This window comes from Elephas maximus, chromosome 20, assembly GCF_024166365.1.
Source record: "Elephas maximus indicus isolate mEleMax1 chromosome 20, mEleMax1 primary haplotype, whole genome shotgun sequence".
NCBI classification, from domain to species: Eukaryota; Metazoa; Chordata; class Mammalia; order Proboscidea; family Elephantidae; genus Elephas; species Elephas maximus.
The window spans coordinates 42,205,351-42,225,327 of record NC_064838.1 but is presented as its reverse complement, the minus strand read 5'-3'; the positions used below and the strand labels follow the sequence as shown (position 1 = coordinate 42,225,327).

The window sequence follows — 19,977 nt, the reverse complement described above, 5'->3', positions numbered from 1 at the left end:
TGGGTTCCTTTATCCCTCTCTGAAGCATCATGGAGTGCAGCTCTCCTTCCTCTAGTCCCCCTGATCCCTATCAGGAGCCACCCAGGCCCCGGTGGAGGCAGCATGTTTGGGGAGGGGGTTAAGAGGCAGCTGGCCCACAAATCTGCTTGTCCAATGAGGGGCCAGACAGGTACCCTCTGCTCAGCTTTTCCAGCTAAGCTTGATGTCTCCAAAAATTCCTGGACCCATCACAGCCACTGCCCAGAAGTTTCCGGGAGGCCATGGCACCTTGAGAAGGTTACGCTGGATCTCCTGGTCAGGATATCTCTACCATGGCAAACCAGCTCCCAGGCACCTGTCCTGGTCCAGCACCGAGGGGGCCTCCCAGCCCAGTGCTGGGAGGGCTTGACCTGCCTTACCTGTGTTGCTGACCTGCGCTGTGATGCTGGCCTAGTCCTTGCCATTTCTGGGCTGGGTGCTGCCTCTTAGAATGAGATACTTAGACTCAGTGGTCTCGAAGTTCTAACTCTCTCATCCTCAGTGATGTTCCCAACTCTGCTCTGACCACACTCCTCTCATGTGGAGAAATGCCTCCTGGTTCCTTTCTATCTGAGGGTAAAGTGCCCTGATGCGCCCCCCAGGGCCACCCCCAGATGCTCCTGAACAGGGATGGATTACCCAATAAGCAAGGTATACACTGGCTTACTTGTGCTTACTTATCTGTAGTGCACGGTTTCACTGGTTTTTTTTTCTTTTTTTAATGTGAAACCCATGTGAAATTGTGCACTGCAGATTAGTAAGCAAACACAAGTAAGCCTGTGCATACCTTGCTTAATGTAAGCCTGTGCATGCTTTGCTTACTGGTTAATCCACCGCTGCTCCTGAACCTCAGGTTCAGGGTTGTGTACATGCTGTTCTCCTGCCAGCCACACTTACTCACCCTCAGTCACAGCTCATACCCTTCTCTGTTGCCCCTCCCCAGGCTCTGCAGTTCTCTGGTTCCTTGTCTGCCATTTTTTGTGTGAACCCTTCAGGCATAGCTTAGCTCTCGGGTCCCATGTCTGTCTGCCCCACTGGCCTGGGAGGCACTGGAGGTAAGAGACCTTTCTAAGCAGGGGGCAAGGTGGTGGAATGGGATATCCAGATGTGGCCCAGGAATGCATGGACAAGGTTGTGCTATAAACACAACTGGAAGGGACCCCCTCCCAAGAATGCCTGGACAAGGTCGTACTATAGACGTGGCTGGAAGGGGCCCCCAACCAATTGCAGGCAAGGGTTCTTCATGTCAAGGTTCCTGGGTCCTGTGGGGTTGGAGGGCTGGCTTTAAATCCCAGTTCGGTACACACCTATCATGTGACCTTGGGTGAGTGGCCCCCTCTGTCTGACCTCAGCTTCCTCCCTCGTGGAGGGTTTGTCTGAGGCTTCCATGAATTCATTGTGGCTGTTCTGCAAGCATAGTCAGCTTCCTGGGAAGCTCACCTTGGGCCTCTGAGACACTCCTCTGTCCTAATGAAAGAAAGCCCGCCTCTAGATATTGTTGAATGAACACAACTGGGGGGCTTAAGGCATGTGAGTTTCGAGCCCATTTCATTTCCTATGGAAGATGTTATTCATTAGATGTTCACTGAGCTCCTACATTTGTGCCAGGCACTGTTCTAGGCTTTGGGTTACAACAAGATAGACAATGTCCTTGTCCTTACAAGGGAGACAGAGAACTGTATACTAGACAATTTTAATCCTGATAAGTTTTAGAAAGAAACTCATACAGTGAGGCAAATAGAAAGTACTGAGGACAGTGCTTTGAACATGAAGATGCTAACTCTCAGTCTCCCTGGCCTTTTCCTTTCCTTTCTGTGCTTTGCCTTCTCTGCTTACATTGTAAGATGGCCAGGTACTTTAGCAGGTGTGGCTCAATTCATTGACATCACCTAGCAAAGTACGGCCCACAGGCCAAATCCAGTACCAGCTCTTGCCAAGACTCGAATTATCTTAAATAAGTTTGTTTTCTCTGGGTTATTTTGTTTTTTGTTTTGGCTGCTTTGATAAAACACGACTTAATTAACTCACCATCAGTTAATTTGTTTGGTTAACAAATGAACAATTTGGAAATTTATTTTGGTTGCAGCCTCATTCTCATTTTTTATTTTTATAAAGAAATCCTGCTGTGATGAAATATACTGTTTTAAATTTTCTAATTTATCTGACCTTTTTGTTTTTTTTTTGAGTTGGGAATATTGTAATGACAGTGTATATTGTATTCTGTTAGCACAGAAAACCAAAAAACCCATTGCTGTCTATTCCGACTCATACTGACCCTGTAGGACAGAGTAGAACTGCCCTATAGGGTTTCCAAGGCTGTAAATTTTTTACAGAAGCATACTGTCACATCTTTCTCCCATGGAGTGGCTGGTAGATTCAAACTGCCAACCTTTCAGTTAGCAGCTGAGCACTTTAGCCACTGTGCCACCAGGGTGCCTTCTGTTAGCACAGGTAGTAGTAAATACAATGTTCTGGCATCTAATTTGATAAAACAAGAATCCACACCCCACTGAGGCTTAAAAGTATAACATTTTAAGTCTACTTTTCTTGTTTTGACATGATAGGCATGCATTGGTAATAAAAATAGATAAAAAGTTGTGGTTCAGTGAGATGATATCAAGTTATAACTGTAGTACTGCACTTTGTAATGCCACACAGCAGTGCAAAGTGATGAAAGCACTGCGTGCAGTTTTCATTGCAGCTGTTCAACTCTGCTATTGTAGATGTTCTGTAAACATATGAGTGTGGCTGTGTTCTAATGAAGCTTTATTTATGGACACTGAAATTTGAATTTCATATAATTTTCACATGTCACAAAGTATTATTCTTGTTTTGATTTTTTTTTTCAATCCATTTAAAAATGCTGTAACTATTCTTAGCTCACAGACCATGTGAAAACAGGTGGCAAGCAAAAACAGGTGGCAGGCGGATTTGGCCCATGGGCCATAGTTTACCAACCCCTGATCTCACTGGTAAATAGAACCCTTGAAATAGACTGAGAGCATCCTGCAAGGGAAATTGTAATCATCATCTACAACTAAAAGTACTAAATGTCTCTGAAATCGTTAGGAATTGAGTCCTAGAGATAGGGAGCTCAGATTGATCTCATCCAAGGGCCAGAGCGGAAAAGGGCAAGTAAAGTTGTTTTAAAGGACCAGTCCTTTTGGAAAGAGAGGAGTAGGTTTGGAGAAGGAAACTAGACCATTTTGGAAGGGGAAGTAGTTGCTATTTTATTTTCAAAGGAAAATACAGAAATATGAATAAGATTATGAACACAGGGAAAAGGAAAGAAACCTGAATGGAATAAAAAAGTATAGTAGAACTTCCATATTCACAAAGGAAAAACTGGAATGAATAGCAATATGATTAAACCAACAAAAATAAGGGAAATGTTAAATGTAAAGGACACTGTTAAATAATAAAAACAGAAGCAAAAAAATCAGTCATTATACTAAATGTGAATGGCTGAATTCTCTTATTAAAATACAGAGACCAATAGATTGGATTGCTGTTTGTAAGAAATACATTTAAAGTGATAAGCAAAGTCTAAGTATAAAAGAACGAACAGAAAAATGTCAGGTGAATATAAACCAAAAGAAAGCACAAATGGTAGTATTAATTTCAGACAAAGTAGAACTTAAGGTTAAAAATCCTAACCAAGATAAAGAGGGACATCATGTAATGAGAAAAGGCACTGTCACAAACTTACATGCATCAAATATGCAAAAAACAACACCCATGAGAAATCGAAGGAGAACTTGATAGAAAATGGAATTATAACTATAGTAGAACACTTTAGAATATATATTTCACAATTGGACAGACCTACTAGGCTGCAAAGAAGCGAAGAGGTATGATAAAATCAGTAAACTTGATTTTTAGGTAAATATAAACTTATATCTCTCAATAGAAAATATATGTTTTTATACGCCCGTGGAACATTTAGGAGCCCTGGTGGCATAGTGGTTGAGAGCCTGGCTGCTAACCAAAAGGCCTGCAGTTCGAATTGGCCACTTCTCCTTAGAAACCCTACAGGACAGTTCTACTCTATCCTGCAGGGTCGCTCTGAGTCGGAATCAACTCGACGGCAATGGGTATGGAACATTTACAAAAATTAAACATTCAATAGTAATCAGCCAAAAAATTTTTATAGAATACCTACTATGTGCTGTTTTAAGGGCTTGGAGTGTAACAGTGAATAAGAAAGACATAATCTCCAGCCTCATGGAACTTAGATTCTAGCTGTTAGTGGCCACTTGCCATAAATAGAAATTAGAGAAAACCTTAATAGATTTTAAAAAGTAGAGGTCATGAACCATTACCATTAGAAATAAAAAATAAGTTTACATATATATGTGTGTGCATTCATTCATCCGTATATTCTCTGCTTGAAAGTTAAATAGTAAATTGCTATTCATTTGATTCTGCTATCACATAATGTTGAATTTCTGCTTCCTCTTTTTCAGTTTTCTTTCCATCCTTTGATTCCATCACAGAGAAAGTTTTAGATTCATTTGAAAATGTCTTTAACACTCCTCTCTTATATGCTAATCTGTCCTTTAATCAAATAGAAAACAAGGTCAAAATTCTGATCCTTCCAATAACAACAGTATGTAACTAGGGTTCACCTCATTTTTTGAATTTTGTTTACTTTTACCATGAGCTTCCTTTATTTATGGCAAGTGACTCTTGTTTTCTCTTCAGGGTATGATGCAAAGCTTCCCTTTTAAGCATGTGTATTTAAAGAAAAATATTAGGCAAATAACAGTCCAGGCATGCAGAGATCTGGCAAAACTGTGAGGGTGAAGGATGTGAAAGGCTCTGGCTGGTCACCACTGGGCCAGCCCCAGAGGGTCTCCTGCACCTCAGTGAGTGTGGGTTCTGACCCGCTTTCCTCTGAGTGAGCCAAGGGCCAGCCCCACAGAAAATGTGGGGGGCAGTCTTCTAGTGGAGGACAGAGACATGAGCTTCCTCAGAGGGGTACACAGAGGGCTGGGGGCCAGGAGAGGGAGCGAGGAATTCCACTCATGTGGGAGGCAGTAGGAATTCACTGGGGTGGGAGGCGGTGGGGGCATCTGAGCTATGTCTTGAAGGATTGGAAGGTTCTCAGTTCTCTGGTCAGACATGGGAAATGGGGGCTGAGGGGGAAGAAGGGTTGAAGAACTGCTTCTACAAAGGCCTGAGGAAAAACAGTGCCTGGCCCCAGGGGCGTTTGGAAAAGGACCTTCTGCCCAGGGCTACCAGCAGCTGGTTGGCATGAGGCAGAGAACTTGAGGCAGGCAGGCCACCCCGGCCAGGCTCTCACTCTTGAGCAGAGATGAGGCATCTTGGAGCTGGCAGAGGCTGAAGCTGCAGCCAGACCTGTGCTGGAGGAACCCAGCTAGCAGGACACCCACAGAGACTGGATAGCATCACAATCCAGAGCCTTGTCCTCTTGCCCACACTCTGCATTGCCCACTGTCCCAGAGGCTCGTGGGCCCAAGCAGTTCCATGTCTCTGCCCATCACTGATGTGGAGTTGGGGCAGGCACGTCATTTGTGGAGCCCGGCTTCTTCATAGGTGATGAGTACCATCCTCATTCAGGTGGGTGTGAGCATGGAAAGAGCTGAGGACCCTGGGCTCTCCGAAGCCTTGCTCTTTCCCTCCCCACCTCTAGCCTGCTGTCCCCTGTCCCCACCCTGCCTCTGGCCTTAGCTCGGAGCTCACACTGCACCACCCACATCGCTTTCCTACAAGACAAGCAGCAAGGCTCTGCCTGCTCTTACTGAAAAGCTCTTTTAGCTCCACAGCAGCTACGGGATAAAGGAGAACACATGTCCTAGCATACTGATCTGCTGACCCACCCCGCCACTGGTGCTAACATTGAGTCCACTTCTGCGAAGGGCTTTAGGGTGCCAGTGATGAAGCCTCCCTCAGCATGATGGGCCAAGTGGAGCAGATGCTAGTCAACAGAGGAGAAGGCTGAGTGGTGCACCTGTGTCTTCAGACCTCCAGGCTGGGTGCACAGGCTCTGGGGGTCAGCCTCACAGGGCCTGGGGCCTCCTTGACCACCTGCAGGCTTGAAACTTCGGGCGAGTCTTTCCCCTCAGGGTCTTTATTGGAAAAATGAGGACCACTTGCCCCACTTTTGGGGGTGCTATAAGGAAGGGAGACAGGTGAACAAAAGATGCCCAGTGTTATGCCTGGCACAGTCGACCTGTTAAATTGGCCTTCAGCATTACTATCTATTTGGATTTTCCTCGTGGCACAAAGCCTGGATTCCTGCCTCGGGGGTTGCAAGGTGTTGGCACTGCCTTGTGGTGGGACCAGGCCAGGGGTACTGTCCTTCCAGGTCCTGGCACCCATTGGCACCAGCTGGGGAAGGCCTGAGGTCTGGGCCAGAGGAGCCTACCCAACCAGGTGTAAACAGGCAGATGCCACCAGGAGCACTGGCTGGCTTTGAAGTTCACGGCACTGCCTGCTGGCTCCTGGCTCTGTTCTGCCTGCTGCTGACAGCCTGTCAAAGGTGGCCCATGGCACAGGGCATGTGCTCACCTGGGGAGCAGGCCAGCCTGGAACCTGTGTCTGGCACAGGGGGGTGCTTGGCCAGGCTTAGCAGGCCCCAGGGAAGGCCACTTCAGCCCCACTGCGGGCTCTTATCCGTCCCCTTGTCAGCAGTGTCTGAGGCAGCGCCCGCCCCAGGCCCCTTGGGAAAACAAAGATTCCTTCTGAGCAGAGGTCGAGAGGGTCCTCTCCTTAGGCAGAAGATCAAATGGCTACCTCAGTGTTCTTCTGGCCCCATCCCAAACCCTTGGCCTTTTTCCTTGCTTCCAAATGTCAACGTTAGATGCCTGAGAGTTGCATTCACCTGCTGATATGCCTGTTAACCTCCCTTTGAAAATTGGTTTTTTGTTCCTATATAGACAAGGGGTCAAGGTAGCATGGCGAGGGGGACAGAGCAGCTCTGGAGACAGATGGATAGAGCCAGTCCCAGTGTCCTGGCCTTGGACTCACTGCATAGCTGGAGACAAGCACACTCTCCTGAACCTGTGTCTTCCTCTCTGGCTGGAGTTGTGGGAGTGTGGGTGAGATGCTGGTTCGAAGCACAGTTCCTTGCAGCTAGTAAGTGCTCAGGAAATGTTCTTCTCTTTTTTTCTCGGGGAGAACGCAGCTGCCTTTGGGAGCCAACCAGGATAGCTCCTCACGAACCTCTAAAGGGAGCTTTACCTACTTCAGGGCCTGATGGCAGCTGGCTCATGGGAGAGCAGACTGAATCTTGAGGGCCTTGTCCTTAGAGGCTCAGTAAGATTCAGCTGGGAAGGCTGTGCTCTGTGGAGACAGCCTTAGGGTGCACTGTGAGCAAGAGTCACCAAAGGCAGAGGTGAGTCAGCCCGTCCCACTGGGCTCCCTGTGATGCCCAGAGCAGGCACTCGGGAGCCCGGGGGCCTCGTCTCTGGAACTCATTTGATGAGATGAATTGCAAGGTTATTTGTTTTCCTGGGTTTACCCCAGGAGATTATGATGAGGCTGATCCTTGCTCACACCATGCTTTCACACCAGAGTGTCTTCTGACCTTTACAACAACCTGAGAAGGTGTCTTAGTTATCCAGTGCTGCTCTAACAGAAATACCACAAGTGGGTTACTTTTGACAAACATAAATTTATTTTCTCAGAGTTTAGGAGGCTGAAAGTCTGAATTCAGGGTGCTGGCTCTAGGGGAAGGCTTTCTAGCTCTGCCAGCTCTGGAGGAAGGTCCTTGGCTCTTTGAGCGTCTGTTCCTAGGTGATCTTCATATGGCTTACATCTCTTCCCATCTCTGCTTCTCTTCGCTTGCTTGTTTAATCTCTTTTATATCTCAAAAAGAGATTGACTCAAGATATACCCTACCTGCCTCATTAACATAATAAACATAACCTTGTCCTCATTGACATAACCTAATCCTGCTGCATTAACATAACAAACACAACCCATTCATGAATGGGATTATGTAATCACAGGCAGAGGTTAGGATTTACCACAAGTATTTTGGGGGGGACACAATTCAATCCATAACTGTCTCTGTTACAGAAGAGGACACTAGGGCTCAGAGAAGTGGATTGCCTTACCCAGGGCCCCTGCAGCAGGGCAAGAGCTGGGGTCCTGTCCCTCAAGGCTGACTCCAGCACCCTTACCACTACACACCAGGCCGGTGAGGTGTGCCTTGTGCCAGACAAGGATGGATGATAGGAAAGAACTTAGAGCTCTTCCAAAGCCTGTCAGTCCTGGCGGCTTTCCAGGGACCCGGAAAAGTAACACATCCTATGATCCAGACAGCTACTGAGGTCTTCCCTGTGGGTCCGTCCCACTGTGGATCAGAGGGCTGCTGGCGCCATCCTCAGAGAGGAGGGCAGCCTTTGCTGAGGGGAGGGCAGGGCTGGGGGTGAGATAGGAAAGCGAGATGCAGAGGACCCTTGGCAGTGCAGGGCACGTGCTGAGGGAGTGGTAGCTTCCTTTTGGATTGTGTTCCCGAATTAGGTAACTACCCATACCCCATGGTTTCTGGCATGCCAGAAGGTCCCCCACCCCAAATAGCGCATCCGTTTTCCACATCAGCTGCTCCCAGAGTGGGAAGTTCCCTGGTTGAGATTCACTTTCCCAGGTGGTCATCCTGCTACCAAATTTTAAATGTTCTTGCCAACATGAACCGTAAATCCCCACCGCAGCCTGTCTCAGGTGAGAATACTGAGGTTTAGAGAAAGGCCTTGCACGAGGCCGTGCAGCTGTAGGAGGCAGAGCCCTTCCAGGCCCTTCTCTCCTCGTGGTCCGCCAGTAGACCTGGAGCCAGCTTAGGGCTTCGTTTGGCAGGTGGCTTCCCTCCCTTCCTTCCTTAGTGCCATTTCCACAATTTGAATTAGAATAGTCACTTCAAAACTTGGGTGATTCCCAAGTATCCTCCTGACAGCCAGGCCCAGAAATCAAGAGACATGTAATAACATAATTATGTGCTCAAAGGCCAGGACAATGAGACATGCCTGGCATGGAGGCGAGAGCATGGGCTTCATGTGTAGCTTTGACTTAAGAGACTCAGTCCCTCCAATGATGGAAGGCCAGGAAATGAAGCAGGTTAATCATGAAACAGTGAGCGTCCCTATTTAGAGCTATTGTTGTCACTGCAGCAGCCTTCTCAGCCCTGTTCCTGTGAGCAGAGCCACTGAGCACATCCCACGTGCATTGTTTTGGGCTTCACGTCACATGATTGATTTCAGCATGAAAACCGCCAGTTGCTCCTCTCAAGGCTTTTCTTTGTTGCATGTGCTTGTGTTAGATCTCTCAGGTCTCTCTGCTGGAAGAGCCTGCAGTTTGGGGAATCACACAGGCATTACACATACACACATATTCCAGAGGATGGATAGGTCTGAGAAGGGCCTCCCCCCAACCCCCTACCCTCTGACACCCAGGACAGGTGATGGTCTTTGGTCTTTCTAACCTCTCCAGAGATGTAGCCCTTGCTACCTCTGCAGGAAGGGCTGTCATCTCTCTACCTAGATTCCCTTTCGGTTCAGTGCAGCAGATAGTTGCTAAGCCCCTTCCCCCCACCCCCCGCCGGCCAAGTAATTTCTGGAGTTGGAACAGGTCCCAGGGATGCAAAAATGCATTCTGGCTGGTCCCTGCTCTCTGGCCGTCCCTGTCCAATGCGAAGGCTGGTGTAGACAAGCTCCCGCTGGCTAGGAGACCAGCAGTGGGCACCGTCTTGGCCAACTCCCAGTGTAGCCCCCTGCGGAGAAGGGTTCTGAGGTGGAGCAGGGCTCTGCTGGCAAGAGTACTTAATCCATGAACGATGTCCACTCAGATCTGCGGGGTAGCTCCATGGGGCACCGCCTGCTTCCTGCAGTCCTGTGTGTGGTATAGCCAAGGGAGCCCGAAGGAAGGGAGGGCGCTCTGCCCAGGGTGGCAGGGGATTCACTTACACCTCGCAGCACTCTGTCTGCCCATATTATAGACAAGGAAGCCGAGGCCCCCCCAAGACGAGGTCACTACCAGCCCCTAAGCCCCACACAGCATTGGGATTGGAACCCAGGTCATCTGGCTCTATACTATGCGAACAGAGCTCACCTTTCACTCTGGAATCAGTGCCCCTCTAGTGCAAACATCTAAAAGCCATGTGGGACAGCAGTGTTCCAGTCTGTTCTAGGCCTCCACTTCTAGCTGAGTACCCTTCCTGCAACCTTTCCTTGTGCACCTTCCCTGTGCTCTCAGCAGCTCCCCTTCACCTCCATGGCTCTCACGCACAGGAGCTGGGTGTGCAGTTGGAGCACCCAGCCTCCTGGCTGGACAGACCCAGGCTGCAGTGGGGTTTTCCCCCACTCACTAGTGTGTGACTTTGGGTGAGTTTCTTAGCTTTACTGAGTCTCCAGTTCCCCTGGGTGTCTGACTGCAGGGCTTTTATAAAGATTAAATGAGAATGTCATAACCAAACCCAAAGTCACCTAGACTTCCTCCTATGTTATCTTCTAGAAGCTTTATAGTTTTGCATTCTACATTTAGATCTGTGATCCATTCGAGTTAATTTTTATGAAAAGTGTAAACTGTGTGTCCAGATTCCTCTTTTTGCGTGTGAATGTCCAGTTTTTCCAGTACCGCTGTTGAAGCCCATCCTTTCTCCATTGATTGCCTTTGCTCCTTTGTCAAAGGCCAGGCGCTGCAACAGGCTGAGAACATGCCCTGTCCTTATCTGCTGCAGGGTGGGACTGGAGAGAGGGGTGCTGAGAATCTGGAGCACTTGAGAAAAAAGGGATTTGCCTGCTGGGTTCCCTCTGCTGCCTGACTTTCCCCTTCAGATGCCCCCAGGTATGGCCCACGTTTGTGCCAGACTGCGTTTTAATCCAGCTCCTCATAGGGACTCCTACCAGCAACTGACACAAATGAAATGACCATGTGGGGACCACTCACAGGCAGGGTCTCTTAGGGACAGGGGGACGGGGGGGGTGGTGGCGCCAACATTTCACAGCCCACCCAGAGTTCCAAGCAGTGTAATGAAGTCCCGTCTTCCCACCCACACTCTGCCTGACCCCACCAATGGAGTGGAAGACACCAGCTAGCAGGAGCGGACATTTCACCCAATCAATGCTATTGTGTCTTCTGGCCAAGCCATGAAACAAGAGACGAAGAGCGACAGAGATTCTCCCTTTGAACTTGAAATCCTTTCTGAACTGCTGGCCAGCCTCTCCCAGTCAGACCGCAAGGACGGCAGCACGGGGAACCCACAGCCCTCTTTGGAGGTCAGAAAAAGCCCACGCACCCCTCACCTGATCTGGATGCTTAAAACAATATTGTGGTAGTGTAGGTCAGAGGACTGGACGCACCACATGCCCCCAGGGCCAGGGGGGCTAACCCGCTTGCTGTCCCCCGAGGTCAGTGAGCACATAAACAGCACGGAGCCCTGGGCTCCCCACACCCTCGTGCTCTGTTTATGCAGCACTTAAACTTAACGCTGGGGTCGGCTCTGTCTGGCATGAAAGCCCTGGAGCTTTTTGAAGTTTCCCCTGGAGTTAATACAATTAGTCTGCCCTTGTTGCAAGACCCTGGCTGGGAAAGGCTGGGGCCTCCGCTGGCTTTGTAGCATTCAGCTTTTTAAGTTAATATTTTATAACCAAAAGAAAGAGGCGGGGAGGAGATGCAGTGAAAACTGTCTGAAAGGCCTTTGCTCACGGGCAGCAGGACTGCATGCCTGGGCCCTGGAGGGTGGCAGTGGCCGTGGTGAGACCCCGGCCCCAGGGCCACCGAGGGCAGGGGAGGGAAGGATGTGCTTCTGTGAGCACTTGGAGCCTGGGTTGGTGTCTTAGGCTCTTCTCCCAGCAGAACACTGTGAAGAGTCAGGCCCAGAGCTGTTCTGGGGGATCACACTGGCTGGACATATCCCCAAGGACACTTCCACAGGAGTGGTTTTGTTCTACCCCAGGGCGCCATGACCCACCTTCTTTTGCCTGCCTCTTCCTCTCCCTGCTGTTTCATGTGTGGGTCAGCATGATGGCTCTACCCTCTGCTATGCATCAGGAAGGGGACAGATGGGGTCAGTGTCAGTGAGGAGACAGCATAGCCCAGGCTCTGGGAACATGGGGACCTCTGCCTCGGCCTTGTAGAGGGGCTAGGAGGTGTCTGTGATGTGGGGGAGGCAACCTGAAGGGGTGTGCCTAGGCTGCCCCTGGGAGTGGACCCGGGAGTGGGGAAGAGCATGTTTGAAGACCGTGGTGGGAGTGGGGCTTGACAGAGGGCCACGAGGAAAGGTGGGGGTGATGGGTAGGTGTGTTATCTTGATTGTGGGGATGGCTTCATGGAGTATGCATATATCCAAATGTTATCAGACATATCATTTTACCTCAGTGAGGCTGTTAACCAGAAAGGCCACGGTCAGGAGCAAGCACTCCACATGTACCACCAGCACGGCTGTCTGTCCATCCACACTTAATCCAGAAGCACACAGTGAGCACCAGCTGTATGGGCCCAGAAGCACACAGTAAGCACCTGCTGTCTGGGCGAGGGGTAAATACAGCGAGGAGAGGGACAGGCTTCTGCTCTCACTGAGCTTATGTTCCAGTTGAAAACAGTAAATAAGTCACCAGGTAAACATGTAGGGCTCTGCAAAGGGCCCCACAGGTTCAGTGTACGTATCTGCAGAGCCACTAGGGACTGAGCCCACCCAGATCTCTCCCCGGCCTTGTCTTCAACCTCTCTGAGCAGGGACAAAGGCACCTTGCCACAAGGGCTTTGGACAGGCACCTGTGTACCTGTGAGAACCCAGCCTGAGCAGAGGAGATGAGGGCAGGCCTTCTTCAGATGCCCTATGGGTCCCTGGCAGCAGAGGTGGGGGCTGGGACAGCCTTGTGCACCTTCAGCCACAGGGAATATGGGGTGGCCAGCCCAGAACCATCAGGTTGATCTGTGGACCATCCCGAGCACCTCCCGTACCAGGCCAGCTGCAGCCCACTGACAAGGTGTGACCCCACCCTCCCAGGGCTCACCTAGCTGGTGACTGCACTCTAGTGAATGTGGGGTCTTGGGTCCTATAAGAGCTGAGGAGTGGCTAGCTCCTCCTGGGGAGAAGTGGGCAAAGCCTAGGAAAGTGGCTAAGGCCATCCATGGCCATTTGGCATCAGTGGTGTCTTCATGGTCTGACTCGGGGTCCTGGGCTAATCAGGAAACACCTTCATTCATTCACAGGCCTTCCTTAAGCATCCACTGGGGCCTGGGGTGGGGTGTCCCCAGACAGCAGCAGAGGGGGGTGGAAGAGTGAATGCTCTGCTGGAGGTGGGGTGGAAGGGCTGGGCAGCCCAGAGCAGGTCCCCAGCAATAGGGCAGGGACTGCCCTGGGGGAGTGCCGCTGGAGCCAGGTCCTGAAGGACAAGGAGGAGGGGTTCACCTATGGGAATGAGATCTATGGATTATAAAAGGCTGTGCAAGTGGAAATTATTATTCGTATCACTTTTTGTATCCTGATACATCAATCACTGGCAACAAGAGGAATGCAAGCACCTTTTATCTGGCGTTATCAATCAAGTCAAAGAGGATCTTTTTTTCCAAAAGGTTTTAAGGTAAATGGGACAGTTTCTCCTTTTCAAAATAATTCATCCAGGACCCTTGGCTGAATCCTGGCCTGTTGGGCAGAAATAAGAAGTCCCTAAGGCTGAGGATAGCCCTGGCGTTGTTATCGGCTAAGTCCCACAGGGTATCCCTCATGGGCCAGCCTCAGAAAGGGCAAGAGAACAGCAGAGGCTGTGGGCTCCCACTTGAGCTCATCCCCTCCAGCCCTGGTCTGCCTCAGCTCTATAGCTGACTCCCTTGGCAACCCCTCTGTGCCTCCAAGCTGCTGCCATCCAGCTGCCTGCACTATACCCGGAGAGCAGGAGGAAGGCTCAGCAGTTCCCCTCGAAGATATGCACTGTAGAGGTCTCGAGTCCTGGGCAGGGCAGTGTATGGGCCCCATGCAGGAACACCAGCCCAGTCTCCGGGAGTCCTCCCAGGGCCAGCTGGGAGAGACTCTGTCTTTAACACAGTGGTCTCTCCCTCTCTTTCCCCTTCCTCTGTTTCTCTTGCTAAATTCCCTCTTACACAAAGAGGTGTAGCACCTTCCTGACTCAAAGCAGTGCTCAGTAATTCATCACCTGGCCACTGAGCCCTGACTGTGGACAAAGCACTGTGGGTGGGAAACAGCAGTGAACAAGACGCACAGAGGACTCTACCATTGTTTTTATTGTGTTTCTTTCCTGGTTACCTGCTATCTGTGGCAAGTGGTGGCTGGTTTCTTTTTACAGTAGTAACAGAATTTTTCATTTAAAAGAAAGCTAAAGTTTGAAAAAAAAAAAAAAACTGAGAGTCAGCTGAGTGCATTATGTCAAGACCCAGGAGAGTGGGCCAGGAGTCCTAACGTCCAGGCAGTGCTATACTGGGTCACCAGAGGCCGCTGGCTTTCTGTTGAATGCTAATAGCATAGGGTTGACCCTAAGGGCCCCTCTGCCCTGACTCCACCTCTGTCTCTCCTGCAAGTCCCCTGCTCGTTCTGGACTGAGTCTGGCCACTCTTCTACTGCAGAATCCCTCCAGGAGGTGGCTGAGGCCCATACAACCAGGTGCCCACCTGGGCAGTAGGTAGTGTGGCCCTCCTCATGGGCTGATGGCCTTGGGGACTGGGCCAAAGGCAGCCGTCAGCCCTTTTACTGGAGACTCACCCATCACAGTTCCCCACGGCAAACACTTTGTAGCTAACATCAGTTGAATGTGAATGCCAGGCACAGGGAAACACTGTCCGATGTGCTTTACTTTATCCCATTTCAGTCTCCACAACTGCCTTGTGAAGCAACAGAGGCACAAAGAGGTTAAGCAACTTGCCCAGGGTTACACAGCTAGTAGGTGTGCAGCCAGGCAGTCTGACTCTAGTCCCCATGCTTTAACCATCATACCACCCTGCCCCATTTCTTCTGGAGCTCAGTAAATGTTTCTGGAATGGATTAATGAGTCGATATCTTAATGCATGGAGATAAACCAGACCCATCCCCTGCCCAGAACAAATTCCCGTAACTAGGCAATTACAAAAAGATGGTAGCGACTTGAAATTGGCACATAGAGAATGGTGTTGGGTGCTCACTGCAAATGCATGGCTGGGCGGTGCAGGAGGCCCAGGCTGGGCGAGGAGAAAGCCAAGAGCATAGTGGGTTTGGTTTTGGAGGGTACATTGGAGTTTGGAGGCAGCAAGGAGAGAAGGCATTTTGGGGGTGGGGTGCAAAGGACAGCTTGCACAAGGGTCTGGAGCATTCACTCTCTGAGGAGGGGATCAAAGGTCACAAAGATCAATGAAAATTGAAGAAATGAGCCCGCTCTTTGGGCTGGGGCTGGGGAATCACAGAGGTTGCAGGAGGTAGACCAGATTTCAGGAAAGAAGGGGAGGCCGGCAGGTGAGAGGTAGAAGGCAGGCATTTCGTGGTTTGTTTTTAAAAATTTCATTTGATTAACTTATTTCTGAATAGGTAGAAAATCATGGGCAGTGGAGAGCCCCTCTACCCCACCCCGAGGGTACCCAGTTCGCTTTCCTGGCAGCGGCCAGGTCATCAGCATCCCACGACTCCTTCCCCATCCATCCATCCATCCATCCGCCGTTCCCCTCACGTACTCCCAGTAGCAGCCTCTGTGCCTGACCTGCACTTGCTTTCCACTCTGAGCTCTCTGTCTTAGGACCGTTCATACCTGTCTGTGAGCACTGCCAATGCTTTCCATGACCACCAGAGTCACCATATCTGCTCCCACTGCACTGAGCACGGTGGACCTACTAGCCATTCCATCTTGCTGTGATGGGCCCTGCTGCAGGGGGTAACCCATGCACCATTGTTTCACTCATGTGCAAGTCCCACTGTGGGGTAAATCCCTAGAAGTAGAGTGGGTGGGTCAGAAGGTGTGTGTGCTGGTAATGTTTTTGCAGGTGCAGATTGGAGGGCACTTCTTATCCAGGGGCCCAAGTTTGATATTGGAGGCAGGGGCTAAGGGGAAAGGCAGGAGTGGGCAGGGTGGTAGGGGAGACATCTGGCCATGCTGCCTCCCCACTGCCCCATCCCCTCCCACTCCCCTGAAGGGAGCATCAGGGCCTGAGCTGCCAGGGCATCAGGAGGCAAATAGTCGCATGTCCTCTTCCCTGCAATAAAGCCCCCTTGGGAGAAGGCTCAAGATGAACACACATGACAAAATCAGGGCTGTGTCAAGTCAGTGTTTTCACACGTGTGTGTCCTTCCTTTCAGCCTGGGCATTCACAGGGTGAAGGGGGGCGAGACAGCAGAGGCCCAGCAGGGGGGCTAGGCATGGACACACACAGCAGGGGACACTCCTTGCCTGGGAGAGGACTGAGAAGGGCTCCTGGAGGAGGCAGGAGGGCCCGGAAGGGGGCCTTGGGCAGGGGAGCTGGCCAGGGAGAGAAAAGCCTCGAGGTAGAGTGTGCAAACACGTGCAGAATGGGAGTGAGAGACCAGATTCTCAGAGACACCCAGTGGGAGGTGGACCAGAGAGAGAGGTTGGACCAGAGAGAGGAGGCTTGGATGCTGGGCTCGGGGGTGAACATGATCCTCATAGCCCTGGGTATCCATGAACGCTCTCAATTAGGAGAGTGTTGGAAAACGGTCTTTGGGCAAGTTCTCTGGAGACATCTGGCAGGTAGAATGAAGGACCAGGGGACATGAATCAGAGTCAGAAACGGGGTGCTACCATCAGGGTGTTTGGGTTCAAGCTTGCCCCTGCCCCCATAAATGCATTACTTGGACAGACACAATCCTTGGATGGATTCCAGAAGTCTTCCGCGCTCCATTTCCTTGCCTGTGAACTGGAAGAGAGAACCTGCCTGTAGAGTTTTTGGGGGACTCGTGTGTTCATCCATGTGAAGCACTGAGCAGTGATCCTGGCCCATGGTCAGTGCTCCATGACCAGTGGTGGCAAGAGTCATAGCAATTGAGGGCTTAAATGTCTGCCCTGTCCTGTGTGTGTTATTACCTGTAACATGGAAATGAGTGTCCTCCATCTGTGAGGGTTCTGTGCAGGGCCTGGCAGGGGTGGCGGCACGTGGCTCCCATGGCCTTTCCTGGCAGGTACTGATGCCTTCTTTTCCTGGGTGGGTGTGTGATTACAGGTGATAGATGACTACAGCGTGATCGGCCGCTCTCTGTTCAAAAAGGAGACCAACATCCAGCTCTTCGTGGGACTCAAGGTACACCTGTCCACTGGAGAGCTGGGGGTCATTGACAGTGCTTTCGGCCAGAGTGGCAAGTTCAAGGTCCACATCCCTGGTGAGTGCGATTGTTTTCCTCTGGCTCACAGGTCACCATGCGAGGGACGCAGAGATGTCGAAGTGTGCCAAAATAACGCTGTTTGGCTGATGCCAGAAGCTTAGGTTTTTTCTCTTGCCTGGCAAACATGTGGTGTTGTGGCCTCTGGCCCTCCTGGTTTGTGGCCAGAAGACAGTGTGGGTCCTGGGAAGAACCTGGCCTGGGGTCAAGCCCAGTTCTGAGCGGAGGTCAAGGCCTGAGCTTGACTTCTCACCCCACCTTTACCTCCTGATGTGACCTCAGATGAGTCGCTTCACCTCTCTGTGAAGTGGGGTGGCAGTATTGGTCATACAGGGCAGTTTGGAGGAGGGGGTGAGTAAGGGAGCCCACCAAGGGCCTGCACTGCCCTGGTGCTGCAAAGGCTGCCTGGAGTTTGAGCAGCCCATCTCTCTCACCCAGCGGAGACCGACGGCTCTGAGCCTCTCGCTTTTACACATGCACGTGTCTCTGGGCCTGTGGCATGCTGGAAAGAAGTGGTGGGAGCCTCCTTACTGGAGCCAGAGCCTCGTCCTGCCCACCAGCATGTCTCAACCCACGCTTGGTGCTCAGCCTGTTGCTGGCCACAGGGTCACATGTCCAGACTGGAGAAATGGACATGCTCCTGAGAGTTAGAGTGCAGTGTGCCCTGGGGGCCCTCGTAGGCATGGCACCAAGAGAAGGGGCTGATTTGGGGCCTCAGGGCATATGGATTGCTGGGGAGCACACCGTGGTTGGAGGTGGACGTTTGCTGTTGGAGATAAAGCTTTTGGATGTCTTTAGTTTAGTCATCCCCTCAGTCACTCATTCATTCATTACGTATCTGACATATATTTTGTTGAGGTCCTTCTGTATACCAGGCACTGCACTGGGTGCTGGGGGCATGGTGCTCATGTTCTAGTGGGAGAAGACAGTAAAATACTAGTTAGATATATGACAAATCAGGTGACAGCTTGTACTGTAGAAAAGTAGAAAAATCAGGCAGGAACAGGGCACAAGAATTACTGATGAGGGTAATCAGTGAAGGCCTCTCTGAAGACATAACTGTGGAGTACAGGCCTGACTGAAAGGAAAGAAGAAACCACTTGGATATCTGGGGAAGAACATTCTACAGAAAGAGGGAAGAGCAAGTGCAAAGGCCCTGAGGTATATGTGTGCTTGAGGACTGGGAGGTGGTAGTGGCTGGAGTACCATGAGGCTTGGGGTACAGGGCTGGGCCTGCACTGTTGTGCCTGACAGCCAGAGTAAGGATGATGGGTCATAGTAATGCATTTATGTAGTACACCACAACCCACCATCTTTAATTAGAACATTGACATGCACAGCAAAACGGGAAGAACGTTATAGTGAACACGCACATACCCTCAACCTAGTGTCACCATTGCACTTTACTGTGCAGCACACTCATGCTGGCTTTGGCAGCACGTACACTATACTGCACGTACCTATGGGCCTTTGGGTTTTACTCTGCATGGGATGGAAAGCCATCTGGAGGTTTGATAGGTGAACAGTGTGATGTTGGTTTGTTACTTCTTGGCAAAACTTCCTAAAGATAGGGTGGTGTTCAGGCTCTGAAGGAAACAGGAATCCCAGCTACCTTGACAACTCACCAGACAAGGTTAGCTACCTCTGCTCTCCTGAGAGCCTGGCTCAGGGGACCCTTGCCTCCCCAGACGTCCCTCAAGCCCAGCAGGCCTCTCACGAGGGAGGGCAGTGATCATCAGAGGCCTTCTGGACCTTCCCAAGGACTCTTTGGAAGGTGTGCTGTAATCCCCATTTCACAGATGCAGAGATGAGGCCTCAGTCTCCTGTCCTGCCCCTGCCACCACCCCTCAGCAGCTCTGAGTCCTCACATTGGCCAAACGAGAACCCTTGTAGAGACCAGGGCCCATGGTGACTCTCTCAGGGCTCCTGGCAACATGCCTGGTCCCCTGGGGCCATGTGCCCTGCACCTGCTGGGAGGTAGCTTTCTGGGCAGGAGAGACTCCTGGCCTCCTTCAGTTGGGCCAGGAGGACAGGGCACTGAGAGGACATGGGGGCTTGCCACAAGGCTGGGCCTGGGTTGGAGCTGAGCTACTAGAGGAGGGCTGACTCACTGTCACAGATCCCTGCCAGCGCACCCCAGAGCGTGCCCCTCCCCAGGCTGTGAGCCTTGCCTTTTAAACAGCTCTGGCCATGCTGGTACAGACAGAAGGGAAAAGACCACTGGCTGTTTCCTTCAGCCTGCCTTGGGGTTTATAGAATCAGTCTGGCTTTCCCCTCAGCTGCCCTTCCTCCAGCCCAAGGCACACCTGGGGTTTTCCAAGACCAGACCGGATCCTAGAGGAACCTTGTTGGGGGCCCCTTGCTCTGGGAAACAGGGTGGGGAGGGAGGAGAGATGGCAGTGACACTCCAGAAGTCAGCTCGAGTTCACATTCCTTTGTTAGGTCAGTGTTGCCTTTTTAATAGGTCTGCTTCCTGTTTGTGGCTTTTAAGCGTTTTATTAAATATAGCTGGTCCCATCCTTTCATCCCACCCCCATCTTCCCTCCCTCCCACCCGTCTTTTCCACATCTCCTGCTTGTCTCTTCTGCTGATTCCTCCCATGGAATCACTTCTAACCTTTATAATGTCCTTTTATTGTGAAGGAGTCTTTACTAAACCAGAGACACCAGTGCCAATGCTGGGCGAGG

At 50.9% G+C, this 19,977-nt stretch overlaps 1 protein-coding gene across 1 annotated transcript in view; it reads left to right on the top strand.

The window, feature by feature from the left end:
* EEFSEC (eukaryotic elongation factor, selenocysteine-tRNA specific) overlaps nucleotides 1-19,977 on the top strand; it is a 300,555-nt gene that overhangs the window by 237,806 nt on the left and 42,772 nt on the right. Inside the window, exon 6 of the mRNA XM_049863135.1 lies at nucleotides 17,134-17,290. Coding sequence (XP_049719092.1) covers nucleotides 17,134-17,290 — 157 coding nt within the window. The remainder of the gene's footprint in view (nucleotides 1-17,133; nucleotides 17,291-19,977) is intronic.